General features: G+C 43.7%; 1 protein-coding gene across 1 annotated transcript in view; it reads left to right on the top strand.

Annotated features, from left to right (window-relative positions):
- The window catches only part of LOC309534239 (plasmanylethanolamine desaturase 1-like), a 35,674-nt gene extending 22,703 nt beyond the window's left edge, over positions 1-12,971 (top strand). Inside the window, exons 3-6 of the mRNA XM_082226408.1 lie at positions 5,398-5,489; positions 7,262-7,406; positions 8,722-8,934; positions 11,836-12,971. Of these exons, the coding sequence (XP_082082534.1) occupies positions 5,398-5,489; positions 7,262-7,406; positions 8,722-8,934; positions 11,836-11,957 (572 nt within the window). The 3' untranslated portion in view covers positions 11,958-12,971. The remainder of the gene's footprint in view (positions 1-5,397; positions 5,490-7,261; positions 7,407-8,721; positions 8,935-11,835) is intronic.
- The last annotated feature ends 6,617 nt before the right edge of the window (positions 12,972-19,588 follow it).

Here is a 19,588-nt window from a genome sequence, read left to right as displayed (position 1 = left end):
TCTTGTCAACCTGGGCAACCCAGGACCTCCATATACACTGCCCAGTCTTGTGCCCCAGATAGGTCACTTTTGTGCTGCTAACACACCAGATTGACTCCTCCCCCCACCCAATGCACTCCATTGTCTCTTGAGACAGACGGATGCCAATAACTCCTATTAATATTAATGTGACTTAAGAGTGACTGATTTGGGTTGGACCATGGTCTTTATACCAATACATAATACAACTAGGTGCAAAATGTTACAGAGAAGGTAGCATGAACTGGTAATGTGAAGTATTTATATTCTTCTGCTAACGTTCTGCATATCTTATAGTCCTTAGTGTTGCTAGTGCCTTAGTGTGGCCAGGTGCATTAGAGATGGAATGCATTCTTGACAGCCTCTCCTGAAACGTTTTGTGTAGCTTATCAGGAATCGCAAACCACAAGCCACAAATTCAATCACTGTAGTACAAGTGATTGCTTACCACAAATTCCCCCCAATGGCCAGTGCTTCCAGGCAGCAGGCCGCAAGAAAAGATTCTTCAGGTGAAGTTCACTAGGCAAAGTTTGGAGTGTTGGTGTAGAGTCCAACATCATCTGAAGGTAGAGCAGTGGCGTAGCGTGGGTTGTCAGCACCCGGGGCAAGGCAAGTAATTTGCGCCCCCTAACCCATGGATTTGCGCCCCCTAACCCGTGGATTTGCGCACCCTAACCCCCAGATGTTGCGCCCGGTGCGGCCGGCCCCCCCCTGCACCCTCCACGCTACGCCACTGAGGTAGAGCATGAGACTCTTAATCTTAGGGTTGTGGGTTCGAGACCCATGTTGGCTAAAAGATTCCTGCATTGCAGGGGGTTGGGTTAGATGACCCTTGAAGTTTCTTCCAACTCTACAATTTTATGAGTCTTTGACAAATCATAGCTCCTCGCCCTTGCCGACTTTGGACATGCCTGCTCTTGGCTGATTTGTGAGACTGGGTAGAGTTGGGGCAATTAGCCCTGCCCAGGGGCTTCCATAGACTGATCTGGTGTTGGATGTCCATTGTTATTTTTAGAATCTGATGTGCTATTTGCTACTTATCTGCTTTAAATGGCCTTTGCCAACCTGATGCCCTCTAGCTGTTTTGGACTGCTTGGCAAAGGCTGTCTTAAAAGCCCTGGGCTGTGACATCTATTTTCAAGGTTTATATAGCTGCAAGGTCTTTGATGTATAGCATCATTTATCAGGGTTGACTTCAGGGTCCCCCCCCCATACTTCCATTTCCATCCTCTATTTCCACAATGATGTGTACAAGGCAGCTCTCAAAGCCACCAGTCATAAAAGCTTAAGAAATGGTCCAGCAATGAAGGTAGCAGTGGAAAGCATCAGAGGCCAAATTAAGAAAATGCCTGGGTAATAAAATCCTTCGTGCCTGTAGGTCTTGTGCAAGCTGACCTGCTTCAGCACTGCTCTTCCTTGTTTACCATGCCCTTTTAACTCTCAGGAGAGTTCTCTGTTCCGCATTTGGTGGGAATAGAGTGTTTAGGCATCTCATGCTTGCATTTCTGCCTGGGAGGATTTCACAGGAGTATTATATGCGCTCAGTTGAAATCACGCACGCTTATATTGTGATGGAGGTGAAGAGACCGATAGCCTTTATGAATGTAAATGGTTGCTTTAGAGATGTAGTACACTCTGTGTTGAGCAAAGTGAACCCCTGCCCGGCTATGCATTAATGTAGAAAAGAATTCCTTTCTGCAAATAGATGAGAAAAATGCGGCATGCTGCTAAAAGTGAATGACCTGTCTTCCAGATTGTTACACTTATCTGCTGTCTGGAATCCTGCTAATTCTGAACCAAATCCCGTTAACTGGGATCTAAGAGAGCTGATCTAAGTGGCCTGATTGGAAGATGAAGTTTGGCTCGCCAGCCATGATTTGAATGAGCCACGTGCTTAGATTTGCTCATGGCTCAGGGCAAATGATACATACGAGTTCCCTTGTTAAGAGGGTAAGATATATTGGGACCCAGTGCCTCCCTCAACACCACCTTCTTGGCCTATTGAATTGGGACCAGGCTACACCTAATGTTAATTGCATTAAAGGAATTAAAGGAATAAGTTTAAGAGTGTAAATAGCTGCCGAGCGACACCCTAAGCAGGATAGTGGCTGTTGCATTGGGAGGGTAGACTTAAGTCTTACTGGTGAAAATCCATCCACTCTCCTGCCTCTTATAGCTGGTTCTGATGGGAGCTTTCCACCTAGGACTGATAGCAGCTTTGGGAAAGGGGATTTTCACCAGGAGCATGTCAGGGGCCAAATCCACACATAGTCCTGGCCAAGAGAAGCTTTCATGGCAAATATATGTATATATAATCTGCACCTCATGTGTAGTCGAGCCCTTTGTCCCAGCTAATCAAAACGTGCAAAATCCATGCCCGCAAGATGAGCCTCTTTTTGGTTTCTAGGCTGCTTGTTTGCAACATGCTATTGAACACAGTAGCTTGCGAGCTCTTTGTGACTATTTCCAGAGTGCCATGATTAAACAAGCCACACCTTGCTAGTCAAATCAAAGTGCCTTGTTCGTAATCTGATTGCAATGCAGCTCTCCTTCTCCTCTGCTTTGTTGCAGTCTCATTCAAGTACCCAAATCACTCTTGCATTATCATTATTTGTGAATGAAAACTGTGCAGTCTGGTTTACTAGTACTTTATATAGGCCTCAAGCAAATGTTACTGGAAGCTAAACTTTGGAACCTTTACTTTGTGTCAGGTTGCTAACGTTGGGATCAAGAGGTGGACTTACAGTGGTGCCTTGCAAGACGAAATTAATTTGTTCCGCAAGTTTTTTCTTCTTGCGAGTTTTTCGTCTTGCGAAGCACGGTTTCCCATAGGAATGCATTGAAAATCAATCAATGCGTTCATATGGAAACCGCCTTCAGACCAGGTCCGGGGACAGTCTGTCCCCCGACCTCTTCTGAAGACGGGGGGGGGGGGGACAAGGGCTTTTCTTCCCACCCCCAGCATTTTAAAAAACCCCGGGACAGCGGAGGACTTCTCCGCTGTCCGGGGCGATCTTAAAATGCTGGCGGGCGGCATTTTAAAATCGCCCCGGGACAGCGGAGGACTTCTCCGCTGTCCGGGGCGATTTAAAAGCCTCTGGGAAGGCAGGCAGGGGGGACAAAGACTTTCGCCCCCCACCAGCCTTCAGAAGAGGTCCAGGACCTCTTCTGAAGGCGGGGGGGGGGGGCGAAAGTCTTTGCTCCCCCCCCGCCTGCCTTCAAAAGCCGTCCAGGATAGCGGGAAGCGCTTCCCTGCTATCCCGGACTGCTTTTAAAATGCTGGCGGTGGGGAGCAAAGCCTTTTGGCCCCCGCCGGCCTTCCTGGACCTCTTCTGAAGGCCGGAGGGGAGGGGAGGCTTTGCTCCCCACCGCCAGCATTTAAAAGAGGTCCCCGGAGATTTCCCTATGGGCTTTCTTCTTGCGAAGCAAGCCCATAGGGAAATTCGTCTTGCGAAGCAACTCGCAAATGGAAAACCCTTTCGTCTTGCGGGTTTTCCGTCTTGCGAGGCATTCGTCTTGCGGGGTACCACTGTAATTTAATCTTTCTCTCTTGCCCCTGCCCTACCCTGTTAGATGAGTCACTGGTGTAGAAATGCCTTTAACACTTCAGCAGTGTGTGTTGTAAAGTTGCAGTGCAGTGAGCTAGTTTAGCACAGTTAAAACTGAACTGTGAATTGGGAAGCTCCTACTTCAGACCTTGTTGTTGCTATAAAGATTCTATCAGACCCTATACTCCCTTGGCTTTCGTTCTGCCCCTGCAATGTAGTGGTAGTACAGTGGTACCTCAGGTTACATATACTTCAGGTTACACACACTTCAGGTTACACACGCTTCAGGTTACAGACTCCGCTAACCCAGAAATAGTGCTTCAGGATGAGAACAGAAATCGTGCCCCGGCAGCGCAGTGGCAGAGGGAGGCCCCATTAGCTAAAGTGGTGCTTCAGGTTAAGAACAGTTTCAGGTTAAGAACGGACCTCCAGAATGAATTAAGTACTTAACCTGAGGTACCACTGTACAGACCCAGCTTACAGGATACCATAAGGATTACTGAGAAAGTATGCATGAAGCTTTTTGAACTTTTAGAAGTGCTTTATTATGAGCAAATGGCTCCTGTGTCAACCTAGAGGGAGGGCTTGGGTGGAATGCCACTTTGTCTTAGGTCCTGTGCTTCTCAGCATATTTAGAAATGGCTCCAATGAAGGAGGAGAGGGGATGCTTAACAGATTTGCAGATCGTGGGAAGCTGTTGGAAGGGGTGGCTAAACACCATAAAAGACAGAGTCAAGATTGAGTTGGATGGGTTAGAATGCTGGGCCACAACCAACAACATGAAATTCAACAGAAATAAATGTGAAGTCTTGCATTTCACTACCAAATTTCAGTGGTGAAAATGCAGTGTGGAGAGAGACCCAAGTCAGCAGTAACACATGTGAAAAGGATCTAGGTGTCTTAGCTGATCTCAAGCAGGGCATGAGCCAGCAGTGCAGCTGCTAAGAAGGTTAGTGCAATTGCAGGCTGCATTAATAGGAGCATAGTGTCCAAATCACAAGAAGTAGTAGTCCCGCTCTATTCTGTGTCAGTCAGGCTGCATTTGGAATGTGCTGTTCTAGGTGTTGCATTTTAAGGAGGATACTGTCCAACTATGGTATGTCCAGAGAGAGAGAGTGGCTGGGATGGTGAAGAGTCTGGAAACCAAGTCATATGAGCAACAGCTGAAAGAATTAACCTCGTTTAGCTTGGAGAGGAAAAGATTGGAGGGAGGGAGCGTGATGCCAAACTTGGATTTACCTGAAGGGCTAGCATGCAGAAGATGGAGCAGATCTTTGTTTTCTCGCTTCAGAGGGCGGGAACTAGGCTAGAAATAGGAGGGAAGCTTAGCATCAAGAGAAGCTTCCCAATGGTAAGAGCTGTTTGACAGTAGAAGAGGCTGCTTGGGGAGGTGGTCTGCTCTCTTTCATTGGATGGATTGAAGCAGAGCATCTGCCAGGGATGCTGGGCATCTGCCAGGGATGCTGCCATTGCATGTGCGCTACAGATCCTGTGCTGAACACGGAGTTGGACTAATGACCTCAAATTCCATGGATGTTTGTGGGCAGTGGCATGCCATAGCTTACCTTTGGTACTTGTAAAAGCATAGGTGTTTTGTGTACAAGTTGCATATGACAGAGGTGGTAGTGAATAGATGCAGCAGTGGCAGGTAAGTAGTTTTGTTGTGTTTTGGGAGTTGGTCGCAGAAGTGATTTATTGTCTTGAGAGGGGGAAGTCACTATGTCAGCGTTTATGTATCTGTCAAAATAGCATTTACACATACTAAAAATTGATCTGAATGTCTCACGAATCTCTTTTCTTCTCTCTCCCCTCCTCCCTTTCTCTTTTAAAGTTGCAGGAATCATTACTGCTGATTTTGCCTCTGGTCTAGTGCACTGGGGAGCAGATACCTGGGGATCTGTCGATCTGCCAATAGTTGGAAAGGTTTGTCTTTTTATTATTGGGAAATAATAAACTTCAATAATCTTCAGGCAGTAATAGAACAAAACACTATCGCTTAAGTAGGCAGAATTTGAGTGCAGAGCTTGGGAATCCTGAGCTTCACCTTTTCAGAATTATCCACTGCAGTCATTGCATCTAAACTATTATTTGGCTGTTGGGAATATGCTTTGGGCTTGCACACTCCCTCCAACTCTCTCTTTCACTTCTCAGTTTGCGGTAACCATGGTTGGCCAGATTCAGATTTCATGGCAAACTTTAGTTAACTGCAAACCAGGGAAGAAGGGAATCCAGTCACGCAAAGGGAGGAGGAACCCCGTGAGCCCAAAACACAATCCTAAAGTCTGGGTTTGGAATCTGTATCTGGCCAAAGTTGCAGGACCTCATGCTTTCGGACGTCTTAAAGCGTAATGGCAAAGAGTTCAAATTGTCATGTGCCAACGTAAATCAAAACAACTTACTCAGATGTGCATTCTTTTGGAATAAGATTACAGGAGCACATGCAGAATGTCTTCTGACCGGTTTGGGACTTTTTAGTGTTATTGAAAAAAGCAGATGTTGCTACTGAGATCTGCAGCACACAGCTTGTGCTTTCTCCCCCACCCCTAAGCTACCAATCTGCTTTTGGTACTAACAGTTCATCCTCACTTCACTCTTTGCTGTCTTAATGCTGACTAATGCAAGTGTCTTCTCTGTTGATCAGACTAATGAAAGACGGCATTTGCTTTCTCCTTCCCTGCTCCCCACTTTATCCCATCTTAATAAGCTTGGTGTACTTAACAGCAAAAAGGACATGTAACCCTAGGTTAAACTGGTCCTAGGTTGAGTGAGCCAGGATATATTGAATAGCCATCCCTGTGACATGCCCTGTTGCTAACTTTGAGATTACAGTGTGTGGGGGGCTAAGCCAGCTCCCACTTCACTAACAATTTATCTCCTAGTCACTTGCTTGCATGGTGATCACATTGTACCTATAAATACAGACACTAACATTTGAATTCAGGCCAGTAACAATTCTTAAGAGTTATCTGTAACCTGTGAGTCCCTGCATTCAAATCTCACCTCTGCCATGAGTTCACAGCGCGTTTGGAGTTACAACAGCCAGCAGAAATTGCACCTTAACACTGTACTCTTATTCCTGCCAGAAGAGCACACTCTACCCTGGATTTAATCTGGGACTCAAAGTTTGGGAAAGTAAGAAAGTTCTATTACAGGGAATGCATTCTTGACAGGAAAGATGCTAGTTCTGTCTATCTCAGGTGGAGAGGCCTCGAGCCATTCTTGTTGTATCGCAACAAGCGAAACACAAAAGAGGTCTCCTCTACCAAGGTGAGGGTGAAGAAGCAAGTAGGAAATGAGATCAGCAACCTATGAATATGAGAAGCACTTGGGAGAAGGTCAGCACAAGCTAGGTCAGAAAGGACAGTCTAGGAAACTGGGAGGTTCCTCTCTATTCTTTCCTATGCAGACACATCAGCCTCTAGTTCAAGCTGTGTTGCATCCCAGCACTTCCAACGTAGCCTCAGGAAAGCCCACCAAGTCACTGTGGCCTAGAATTTGAAAATAAGCTAGTTGTCTGCTTGTGGCAAGAGAGAATTCTCTCCAGGTGACAGGCCAGGTTGGTAGGTCTCTTTTTGAGACCTAAATTAACTACGTAGGTAATTTGTGGGCAGGGGTATCTAGTAAAAATTTGTGCAGGCTATGGACTTCAAAGACTGACAGACATCTCCCCTCACCCTCTGTATTTACTTTTTAAGGCTTTTATCAGACCTTTCAGAGAACATCACATTGACCCAACAGCAATTACGAGACATGACTTCATAGAGACCAATGGAGATAATTGCATGTTGACGGTAGTTCCATTGGCAAACATGGCCTACAAACTGGTTTCTTTATCACCAGGTAAGTGACTATAAATCCATGAGTAAACTGGACTTGCAGCTTCCACGGTGTACAGTGAATAGGCCTTTGACCTCCGAAGAGACAGGCAGAATGTAGCTGTTTATATGGGAACAGCTGAGAAGGCTGAATGTGTTTGTGAGACAGACTGTCTTTCAGCCCCTGCAAGGACCCCGAAAATGGTTTAATATTTGTGGGTGGAGCAGTATAGTGTCTGAGCAAGAAATAATAGTTGCAGGTTAGTAAAGGAGTAGAGTGGCATGAGAACTAACTTGCCACCATTTCAAATATTTTTCTAGAATATTTAAACCATAAGTTGCAAGGTTTATATCAACCTAGTCTTACCCTGATATTTGAAGATAGGAACCACTTCACCTAGTGTGTACTGTGGTAGAAGCAAAGGTAATCTGTAAGGTACATCCATGTTAAGAGATGCATCTGGTGAGTGAATCAAGCCAAATACTAAAAGTGGTGGCCCAAAGCATCCCTCTAGTTGCTAGCAAGTCTTAGACTAGTAAAGGGAGAATGGGAAAGATAACTACCTTGAGATATTGTGATCGTTTTTCGCTTTGGAAGCGAAACAAAGCCTATTTGGAGCCACCCTGAGGATGTAGCTTGTAATTAAACATCCAACACAATTCTTTTATTTTATGAGTAGCTTAACATGGATGGAGAAAGGGTGCTTCCAGAATGGGGCTTGATATTGTTAACGGGTTGATCAGTTAGCACAAATGGGTTGTGGGCAATAGTGTTTTGCTTTTGTTTTTAGTTTATTGGGGTTTCCCTGGGAAGCTTAACCCCAGATTAAATGGGGGTTGGAATATGGGCCGATACTCTGACACCAGAGATGTTGTGCAGACACTGAAAAAATTGCATGCATTGGGAGCACCCATCCCACCATGAACCGCCCATCTGGAAGCACCCCAAGAGAATGTTTCTGGCGTAGTTAAGTAGAACTTAAGTGCCTGTCAGTTTGAACTTGAAGGTCAGTTCACGCTTGGCATGGCAAATGTACCCTGATGTTCACAGTGCCGAATGCCTCAAAGTGGGATGGAAAAACAATAGTCTTGCGCGGTAAACAGCACATGTCCTTATCAATAATCGGCTTGTTGAATCAGACAGAGTTCCCTCTGATGAAGCATTCTGGTGTTGTACAATGAACTGCTTAAATGTAACCATCGTTTAGAAACAGTTCTGGGTTTTTTTTGGGGGGGGGGGAGGAGGGAGACCTATGTGTCTAGGCACCTTCTGTTGCCAGCTTGTTTCAGTGAGAGTCATGTAGATCCTACTCCCTCTTTTCTCCCCCCCCCCTTTCTAGAAGCATTACACCAATCGTGCCCTTGGGAGTGTTACGTCTTTGCCCTGGCTATATTTGGAACCTTGACAAACCAGATTCACAAGTGGTCTCACACCTACTTTGGTCTTCCTCGCTGGGTTATCTTCCTGCAAGACTGGCACGTTATCCTGCCACGCAAACACCACCGGATCCATCACGTGTCTCCTCATGAAACTTATTTCTGTATTACTACAGGTAAATAGAAGTGAAGCTTCTCTTTCATTGATGAGTAGACCTCAGGCTTATGGGTTCTATTTTTTCTGCTTTTTAAAAAGAACTAAAACTGAAACCCACCAGCTGGAGCAAGGTGCAACATGTGGGAAAATGTTAAGAGTCAAGGAACAGGGCAAATGTGCTCAGCCCCCAGGTATTGGTGACCATTACTGGAATCAAGCACATAGGCTTGTCAGCACAGTTACTCCTGCCCCCCCCCCACACACATGGTACACTGTGCCTTCCACCAGCTAAGGCTGGTGCACCTGCTATGACTCCTTTTGGACAGGTATAGCTTGCAATGCAGTTACCCAAACTCTTGGCGGTCGCCTGTAATGCATCGCCTGTGCAGCTACGCCAGCAACCAGAGCTGCTGACTGGGACCAATCAGTGGGGATATATCCCACACGTGCATTAGCAACTTGCTATTCCAACACGAGCCTGCTTGTACATTTAGATCTTTTTCGAGTCTCCTCTTCTGGGTGTCGACACCATTTTGGAATGAGGCAGGCAGCGACTGCGGAGAGAACTGTCATTGCCTGTGAGCTCCCCTTCTTCAGGGATGTTCACCTGCCATGGTGAGGAGGCGCTTTTGCCCACTGGAAGTGCATATGCTCTCTGCATTCAAAAACTCCCGGAGCCCAGCAAGAGCCAGTGTAATGTAAACAGTGCTAAGCTAGATGGACCCAGTGGTTTGACTCAGTATATACATCAGCTTCCCGTTGCACCAAATGGGGACCCTTTTTTCCCCAGGCTCTTCATTTCTGGTTGTTTTAACACTGCAATTCTATCCCATTTTTAAAAAATTGTTATGTATGATCTGGTAAGCAACCCTGGAATATATTACATTGAAGTAAATACAGTGGTACCTTGGGATGCGAACGGGATCCGTTCCGGAGCCCCATTCGCATCCTGTACATAACATAAGACATGGTAGCGCGTCTGCGCGGGTCGCGTTTCGCCGCTTCTACGCATGCGTGTGACATCATTTTGACCGTCTGTGCATGCACAAGCGGTGAAACCCGGAAGTAACGTGCTCCGTTACTTCTGGGTCACTGCGGAGTGCAACCCGAATGCGCTCAACCTGAAGCGTATTTATCCCGAGGTATGACTGTACAGTGGTACCTCAGGTTACATATGCTTCGGGTTACATACGCTTCAGGTTACAGACTCCGCTAACCCAGAAATAGTGCTTCAGGTTAAGAACTTTGCTTCAGGATAAGAACAGAAATCGGGCTCCGGTGGCGCGGCAACAGCAGGAGGCCCCATTAGCTAAAATGGTGCTTCAGGTTAAGAACAGTTTCAGGCTAAGAACAGACCTCCGGAACGAATTAAATACTTAACCTGAGGTAAAGGTAAAGGTACCCCTGCCCGTACGGGCCAGTTGTGTCCGACTCTAGGGTTGTGCGCCCATCTCACTTCAGAGGCCGGGGGCCAGCGCTGTCCGGAGACACTTCCGGGTCACATGGCCAGCGTGACATAGCTGCTAAGGCGAGCCAGCACCAGCGCAGCACACGGAAACGCCGTTTACCTTCCTGCTACGCCGTTTACCTTCCCGCTCAGTGATAACCTGAGGTATCACTGTATATAAAAATGTTTGTGAGCAGAAAGTGCTTCTTTGAGTACACACAACTGTGAGGCTAATGTTTTCATCCAGCGGTAGCTAGCGCCTTGCCTGGGTCTGGAGGGTCAACTTTTTAATAAGTGCAGGGAGCTGGTGCTGGAATGAGGGAGGTTGCACAGAGCAGAGCGCTACCCATGAAAGTTTGGAATCCCTACATATATTAAATTACATCTGTGTTACAGTCCTAATTACTGTTTACAGCAATACTTTTACACTTAAGACATTCATAATCTGGGACTTGCAAATCAAACCACAATGGTTTATCATTGGAACCAACATTCCGCCCCCCCCCCGCCCATTCCTTTGAAAATTTTGACATGAAATAAATGGTATTGGGTATCATTGTTTCGACACTTGATCTTCCTATGTTTGACAACAACACATGATTCCAGGGTTTATATCTGATAGCTAGCATTCAGTGATATTCAACACCTGATGTTCAGTGGACTGTTATATTTGATGGCTTGTGGCATTTGGTATTTTGACAGCTAACACTCATTCCAGCCCAATCTAAATTACTCTTAATTTTGTCATACTAAAATTTGTTTTGTGGCCAGATTCCGATTTGAGATGTTGAGCGACTCCAGAGCTCTGTCCCCTCAACTAACTGCAAAGTTTATCTTTCCACATTTCCTGTCCTTCACTTTCCCTGCAAGGGGAGAGCAGCAAAGTGTATCAGTATCACCTCTTTCCCCTTGACACAGCTACCGCAATATGTTCCCTATTTTAAAGGGGATCAGTTGCTGCTTTTGCATCACCTCTTCAAAATTGGACTTGGCATTCCAGTTTTCATTGGCGTGTAGCAACTAATTACAAATGCATGCTAGTTGAACAGGAGCTGTGTGTAAAAGTTGAATAAGCTGGTTGGCGTATGGAAAACCTGTACTAAATCAAACTTGGTTGACAGTTTGCATGGTTTGAAAGTAGCCCTTAAAAATGCGGTTAATGAGACTTGTGCTGTGTTGAACACTTTTAGTTTCAAAAATAAAGCTCCCATATAGGTGGAAAGCTTTAGAGTGCAATTGTTTATTACACTTACCTGAAGCCTATTGAAGTTAATGGGATTGACATCAGATGACCTGCTTCTACCTGAACCTCCATAAGATGGGGGTACACACTACTCCTGTTGAATGACCCAAATAATCATTTGCCTTGCATTTTACTTTTTTTATTAGACTATCTTAAAACAAATTGATTCAATTATCTACAACTGTACTTCTTCATTTACAACTGTATTCTCCCTTTCTATCGTTTTCCAGGCTGGCTCAACTACCCGCTGGAGAAAATCAGATTTTGGAGGCTCCTCGAGATTATCATTCAAGGACTGACCGGAGAAAAACCGAGAGCAGATGACATGAAATGGGCCCAGAAAATAAAATAAACTCTTGCCAGGCTTCTGCAGTCCTTATACTTGTTGCCAATATTTTTAAAAGAAAAAAGCCATCAGCCAAATTAAAGACTTGTAAAGAAATAATGGACTAAAGCACAATGCTTTTAAAAAGTGCTAACAGACTGCAGTTAAAGGACTCACTCTTCAAAATAATACTTGAAAATGCAAATGGCTAATTCCCATTTGTACGGAGCACCTTCTGTTAGCCACATCTGCTGATGTTGACCATTTTCGTCCTTGAGTCTCAAAAGCCATTAGTTGGAGAAGACAATGCACCATTTTCTAGTAAGATATGTCATTGGCACAGTAAAATGTGTTGTATCAACATGAATTACCACTTTGAAAACAGGGTTAAGACCAATGTGGAATAATGAAGATAAGCAGGCGAGCACTGCGTTTTTAAGGAGCAGGTTCAAACTGCATGGAAAAAAAAACAACAGCCAGAGGGGAAGGGAAGTTTATGAAATTGTCACCACTTCAATACATTTAATGTTTGGTACACCTTCCAGTTGCTTCATCTTGCTATCATGTCCAGTCTTAGTCTATGTGGTGTGCAACAGAACATTTGGGAGTCTCGTTCTGCTAGTGGATAAGGATCCTTATTGTCGTCTGTCTCCTGAAATAAACAAGTGTTTTTACTTCCTTGATATCTGAGCAGACTGTTGCTGTATAAGCCTGCAACTGACTTGGTAGCAACCTGGGAAGAAGAGCAGAACGTGTTCTGCGCAAGTGTCCAAACATAAAAGACGCTTGTGTTAGGTCATTTAGCGTTCAGCAGTTGGGATTCCTTTCAGTATGATTCCTCTTCCAATAATCATTGTTCAAAGTAGCTCTAGGAAATTGGGCACATGATTTATATGTTAGAAAGGGATAGGTTAATGGTGTGTATTTTTTAAAGGTGCTTGCTCATTCATGTAAATATTATAAAGCCTTAATCTTTTTGGTGTAACATGGATTAATATTTTAATGTGGTCTGAATGTATATAATATATTTATAACAAAGCAGTTCGATTATACTAATTGCATTTGTTCAGTCTCCTTGCAATTTTTATTTTTATTGTGGTTTGAGGGTGTAACCTCATCTCTAGCAGGCAAATACAAATCACAGAGCAATTTAATATGTCATGCTGATCCTGACAAAACCCATGAAGCTGTGAGTGGATTTCTTGATTTGTACAGAATGCTGTTGAAAAGTCAGTGTTCTAGAAAATAAATCCATCAGGGTAGATCTGTGGAAATCTGTGCCTCTACAGAACAATTAGAAATGTAGATATTTGTGCTGCAGTGGGTTGATTTAACTCAAGTTTTCCATTGAATACTTATTTCTTAATATAAATCTGATGGCCAAACACGGTTAACTTACAGATAAAATAGAGGTATTGCTTATGGTTTCATTCTTGTAACCAAGCCTTTCCATCCCTTTGTGGCACTGTGTACATTTTTTGTGCTTTATTTTTATTTTACCTATATCACCCTTTGGCCTTCAGGACTTCCCAGTGTTCTCATCAACCTCAACCAACATGACAGATTGTCATGGCCATTGGGAGTTGTAGGCCAGTATCATCTGGAGGGCTTGGGACAGTTTACCACTTCTGAACCATCTTGCTGTTATTAACAGGTTCCACGATATCTTTCGCTCTCTTTTTAGAAATGGTGTGACCTTCTAAATATTTGTCTATTGGGCTCCTTTATGAACCACACTTTTAAGTTAGAAAATCCCAAAGCAGTTCACAAAGCAAACTCCCTTCAACCTTAAAACAGTGAGTTCATAGAATCATAGAGCTACAAGGGGCCACGAGGGTCATCTAGTCCAACCCCCTAAATTGCCCAGTGTGGGACTCGAATCCACAACCCTGAAATTAAGAATCTCAGGCTCTACCAACTGAGCTAAGTTAAAACAATACCATGGACTTTTACATTTACAAAACCTTGTCACAATAATCAACACACCTTCCAGGCAAATAAAATAACCCAACGAAAGGGAAGGCATTATTTACCATTGCCATCAGCTGATAATGCCAGATGGGTCTCTAAGATGACTGATTCAACAGCCCGGATTGGAATGTTCTAACAACTTGGGAGTCGCTGCGTCATTAAACTTGAGAAAAAATATATATACACAAATAAAGCTGTATTTGACGGACGAAAGGATATATGATTTTTGACATGACTGAGAATCTTTTTTTAAAAAAAATAATTTTTATTAACCGACCAATCAAATCAAATCACATCACATAAATTCCGAATTGCAAAGCCAAATTTTAAATTTTTGTTGAGGGGACCCATATTTCAGGTTCTGAAGATCATCTTGCTGCTGCGTTAATATCCAGAAATCTGTCCAAATAATGTTCATAATTCTATCCAGTCTTATCTTGCTGTTTCCAAGGGACGGAGCAAGGGACAGAGAACTTTAAAGTGTTAAGATCGGGATGTGGAAAATATGAAAACAACGAGAGGAGGTAGGATGGAAGATTTGGAGATATGCTTCAGAGGTCCAGACTACGGGGAGCCCGGAAAAATCAATAATTACAATTTGGACTACAATTTGGTCTTTTCTTTTTAAATCAGATTATGATGTGGATATATTGATTGGCTATCTTTATTGGAAAATCAATAAAAATTATTTAATAATAAAAAGATGGCTGATGGCTGTCAACACTTGTCCTGTATGTTCTGGACAGTTCAGGGATTGAAGTATTTGCTTTGCATGCAGAAGCAGGTAGGGCTGGGAGACCTCAACCTAAAACTGAGGAGAACCACTGTCAGTCGGTGACGGTGTAGACAGTACTGAGTTAAATGGACCAGTGGTCTGATTCAGTATAAAGCAGCTGTTGATGTTCAGTTCCTGGATGGGTGTGTGACCATTATGGAATTGTAGAATTGGAAGGTTTCCCGGGGCTCATCTGGTCCAACTCCCTGCAATGGAGGAATCTCAACTAAAGCGTCCATGGCAGATGGCCATCCAACCTCTGCTTGGAAACCTCCAAGGAAGGAGAGTCCACCACCACCCAAGGGAGACAGTTCCACTGTCAAACAGTTTTTGCTGTCAGAAAGTTCTTTGTGATGTTAAGTTGGAATCTCCATTCTGGTAACTTAGAAGCCGTTGAATGTTTAGGTCCTACCCTCCAGAGCAAGAGAAAAGAAACTTGCTCCATCTTCTAGGTGATTGCTCTTTAGATATTTGAAGATGGCAATCGTATCTCCTCTCAATCTCTGCTTATTCCGGCTTAATATACCCGCCTGGGGATAAGCTGTGCCCTGCAGTCCATTAAAAGATAATAAACTGAGCTACTTGTTTATAAGTCTCTGTCCATTTGCATTTTTTTGTAGGAATCATTTTTATTTATTAAATTCATAAACTTTTCACCATGAGGTGTAAGTCCCAAGGTGATTGTTAACAACAAAAACAGGACAACAATAGAAAGGGAATACAGACAATATCAGGAAGCAGCAAAAATATAGATAACCGAATGCAGATGTAACTAGAGCTTCAAAAAGCCTGTGAGAACAGAAATGTTAAATTAAGCAACAGAAACACAATGAAAATCCATGCCTCTGGGGTGAGGGAATTCCAGAGTAGGGCAGCTAAGTCTGGAGGGCCAAAACGTGATAGTTTTTCCCCCTCTTTCTTTAAATATGCAAATGAATATGGTGCCACAAAGAGTTGTAAGGTCACTTATAAGAATTTCACATCCCCACACAGAGTGGTACCTGCCAGTAGGACAACGAGGGTCCCCTCTGTCAATCTCAGAACCTTGGCTGGCTGATGCAAGGAAAGGCACCTTTTAGGTCCCAAGTTGATGAGGCTTTTCGTATGTCAAACACCTTAAATCGAGCCCTGTAGCATAGAAGCAGCCAGTGATCCTACGAAGTGAGTGCAATGTGGCACAGCATCAAAAGTCCCAGACATGGACCCTGACAACAGCATTCTGCACCAGCTGCAGTTTCTGGGCTGTCTTCCAGGGTAGCCCCATGTGGACTGCATTTCAGTACCAAAGACAGGAGGTTCCTGTTGCATGCAAAAGTGGACAAGCTATCATGATTAAAGACAGCCATAACTTGGGAACCAGTTATGGACCTGAAAATAGGTTCTCCTTGCTGCTGAAGCCATGTGGACTTCTAGTGACAAGGATGGATCTGGGAGCATCCCCCCAAAAAGACCCTATTCCTCTAACTCTGTAAAAGGAATAAAACACCTTACCACCATAATGAGAACGTTCATTATAAATGGCATTATAAATGTGGAGGTAGGCACTCTATTTTGTCAAAAGGAGAGGGAATGCAGTATCCCTTTTAGAAATCGTTTAATGAAAATCAGTTTGATTTATATCAAACTTGCTGTCTGGTTTTCATCCTCTTAACTCTCTTTCGAGGGGATAAATGGCTTTTAAAGTGGATCGCTTTTCTTGTTGGCCGTTTAACACAATCTCATCGTTCTTAACATCAGAGATCTGGGACAGCTGCAACTTTGGCATCAGTCATGCTATAGATACATTTTGCCATTGTTTCGTACCGTTCCTTAGGTGAACAGAGACTCCTGCCGGCCACAGTTGGATATTGCAACGACTACATTAAAGGTTAAGTATCCAACTAGGTGCAAAAGGAAAGAGTAGGGTTTTCTCTTTCTCTTTGAATTCTTTTTTCTTTCTCCTCCTACACACTCTATATCATAAATGGCCCCATAAAGTCTCCTTAGTTTCATTGTTTTTTTTTTTGTTTATGCGTTTTTACAATTTATATATACATCATACAGTATCCATCATTTATCCCTTCTGCTCAGCCTTGCCAGTCCATCTCTTCATGGCATTCTAGGTAGTCTCTTGTCTGCTGCATATGCTATTATGCCAATCTTTTTCATCTCAATTATTCCTTTATTTAGTGCTATCTGCTGCTCAGAAGGTTATATTGACAGTTGCACCCTTTAAGATACTCTCCAAAACACTTCCACTAATCTCTTATCTGTGACTCATCCTTATTTCTTAATTTCACAGCCATAGTTACTAATTCTGTGTATTCTATCATTTTATTCTGCCAAATTTCTTTCCTGGGTACCTCTTTTTTTCTTTCCATTTCTTCGCATATACAACTCTAGCTGTGGCGGTCATGTATAAAAAGAGATTGAGTGCCTTTTTCGGCTCCTTAGTTCCAAATGTTGTTTGCAGTGCAAATAATGTTTGAGAAATAGAAGCCCAATCGTATCCAACTAAGTCACGCTCAGAATGGAACCTCCCCCCACCAAAAAAAAGGGAGGAGGCGGAGGCGGAACAGAGCAGGTTCTTTAAAAATTGTTGTACCTAAGACATTTTGGTATTAAATTCCTTCATCAGGGCAAGACATCTTAGCAGCAGCTCGCAAGGATAAAACTGCTGCAGTGTGCTCCTTTGCTGATATTTGCTGACTAATATGGCTAAAATTAAGTAATGGCTCTGATCCAAGTATAATTTTGTCAGGTACTAACCAGAGTCTCTTGCTGCATGTAAGTAGCTATGCAGCTTTTGGGATCATGCCCATGATGTGAAAAAAAACATTTAATATGTAGTGGGGGAGAAATAATTTCTGTGTGAAGTGTTTCTAAACTAACGCTGCCTTCAACACTTCCCACATTTGGGTATTTTAAACCATTCACCTTCACTTTGGTCTGTCAATATTTTCATATACACCAACCATTTTAGATACAGATCTTCCAGATGAAGATCTTCATGCATATGTTTTCAAGGTGGAAATCCTCAAGACGCTCTTACCTTGCAGGTGCTTGGCCCTACTACATGCATATCAAGGTGTGTGTTTAGGGTCAGGGTGTCACTGTGTGTAGGCCATGGAATCCTATTGCCTCTGGATTAGAGTTTAGGAAAACATGGCAGAAAGAACTAGACTCTGAGCCCAGTGCATTGGAAAGTTTGCTTGTCCAAAGCCCCATTGGAATCAGCAGAGCAGTGCAACAGCATGCTTGTTTAAAGATGTTTGGCAGGGGAGCTTCTCCTGGGATTGTACCCTCCATCATCTTAGTTTACTGTCAGCGAAGTTGGAAAGAAAGGCCTGGGACCTTCTGTCCTTAACTGCATACCTTTCCATGGGCCACATGCTAGTGCATGGGCAGAACACATGACTCTGTATAGCAGGGTGCATTCCAGCCATGGAGAAGTCAGAGGTTTCTACACATTCATGTCTCCATTCAGGCAAGAAACATTATCGCAGTCCAAGAACACATTCCAACTAGGCGAAAGCAGTTGAAGAGGCCACGGAGTAGTGGCAGTGACAGGTGAGGCTTGGAGCAAGTCCTGAAGTCTGGATACAGAGGCCTGAATATTGCATACATCAAGTTTTTAAAATGAACTGGAACGGTGTTTTTAAATTCAAGGAAATTGGCTCCTTTGACAAATACAGAAACCTGAACAGTACACGCTTTATGACAGGTGAGGTTTAATTCTGAAGCAGTCACATTTTTCTCACTGTCTCACCATCACATCAAGCTTGACAGGCAATGGGGTTTAGCGGTTAATGTTGAATATAGACCAGGAAGACCCAAGTCTTTTTCCTGAATAGCACAGTTGCTTGTTTGCTGAGCACTTAAATAACCAAACAAGATATATTTGCATAGGTACAATCTATATCACTGGAGTAAATGGAAAGCCCTCTACAAAGTTTTAATTTGATTATATTACCTGACTTGCACCTTTGATTTATTCTTAGGCAGCGGCTTGAGAGTGCAACCGGGAGTAAGTCTAATAATTGAATACAGTGAATCCTATTTCTGAGTAAATATGCGTAGAATTCTACTATTAAACTCTCAATTTATCCAGGACTTGAGAAAGTTTGAGGCTGACTGTTTGGGGCCCTGACTGACTCTGCAGGGATCTGACTGAGGCTGCTAAACAGACCCCTAGGCTGGGGTGTTATTTAGGTGCATATATGTTGTTGCTCTTATTCACTTTTTGCATCAACTTTAGAGCTTCTTATGTTTTCATTGGAAATTGTTTAGCTAGGATATGGGTACTTTTTGCTGTTTTATTGTGTACAACAACTTTTGTTATGTTTGTAATTATGTAAGCCTCCTTGAGCATGGCTTGAACTATGGAAAGGTGGCATATAAATAAAATGCATGTGTGTGGATAAAGGGACCCCTGACCATTTGGTCCAGTCGTGACCGACTCTGGGCTTGCGGCGCTCATCTCGCTTTATTGGCCGAGGGAGCTGGCATACAGCTTCTGGGTCATGTGGCCAGCATGACTAAGCCGCTTCTGGCAAACCAGAGCAGCGCACGGAAATGTCGTTTACCTTACAGGCGGAGCGGTACCTATTTATCTACCCCGTCGCGGGGATTTGAACCGCCGACCTTCTGATCGGCAAGTCCTAGGCTCTGTGGTTTAACCCACAGCGCCACCCGCGTCCCACCGCCACCTGTGTCCCGTGTGTGGATAGAGAAAAGCTTTTCTCTCTCTCTCAGAAGACTAGAAATGAAGCTCAATGAAGGTTCAGGAGAGAAACACAGTGCATAGCGAAAACTATGAATTTTGCTCACACATTCGTTTTTTAAAGGACAGCACGAGCGGTTTTGTGTTACAGCAGGAGACCCTGAGGATCTGGGCCTGACATATCTCAGGAAGCCTTTCTTCTCCATAGGA

This window comes from Podarcis vaucheri, assembly GCF_965113315.1.
Source record: "Podarcis vaucheri genome assembly, chromosome: 6".
NCBI lineage: Eukaryota > Metazoa > Chordata > Lepidosauria > Squamata > Lacertidae > Podarcis > Podarcis vaucheri.
This window is presented reverse-complemented; position numbering and strand designations above follow the sequence as displayed.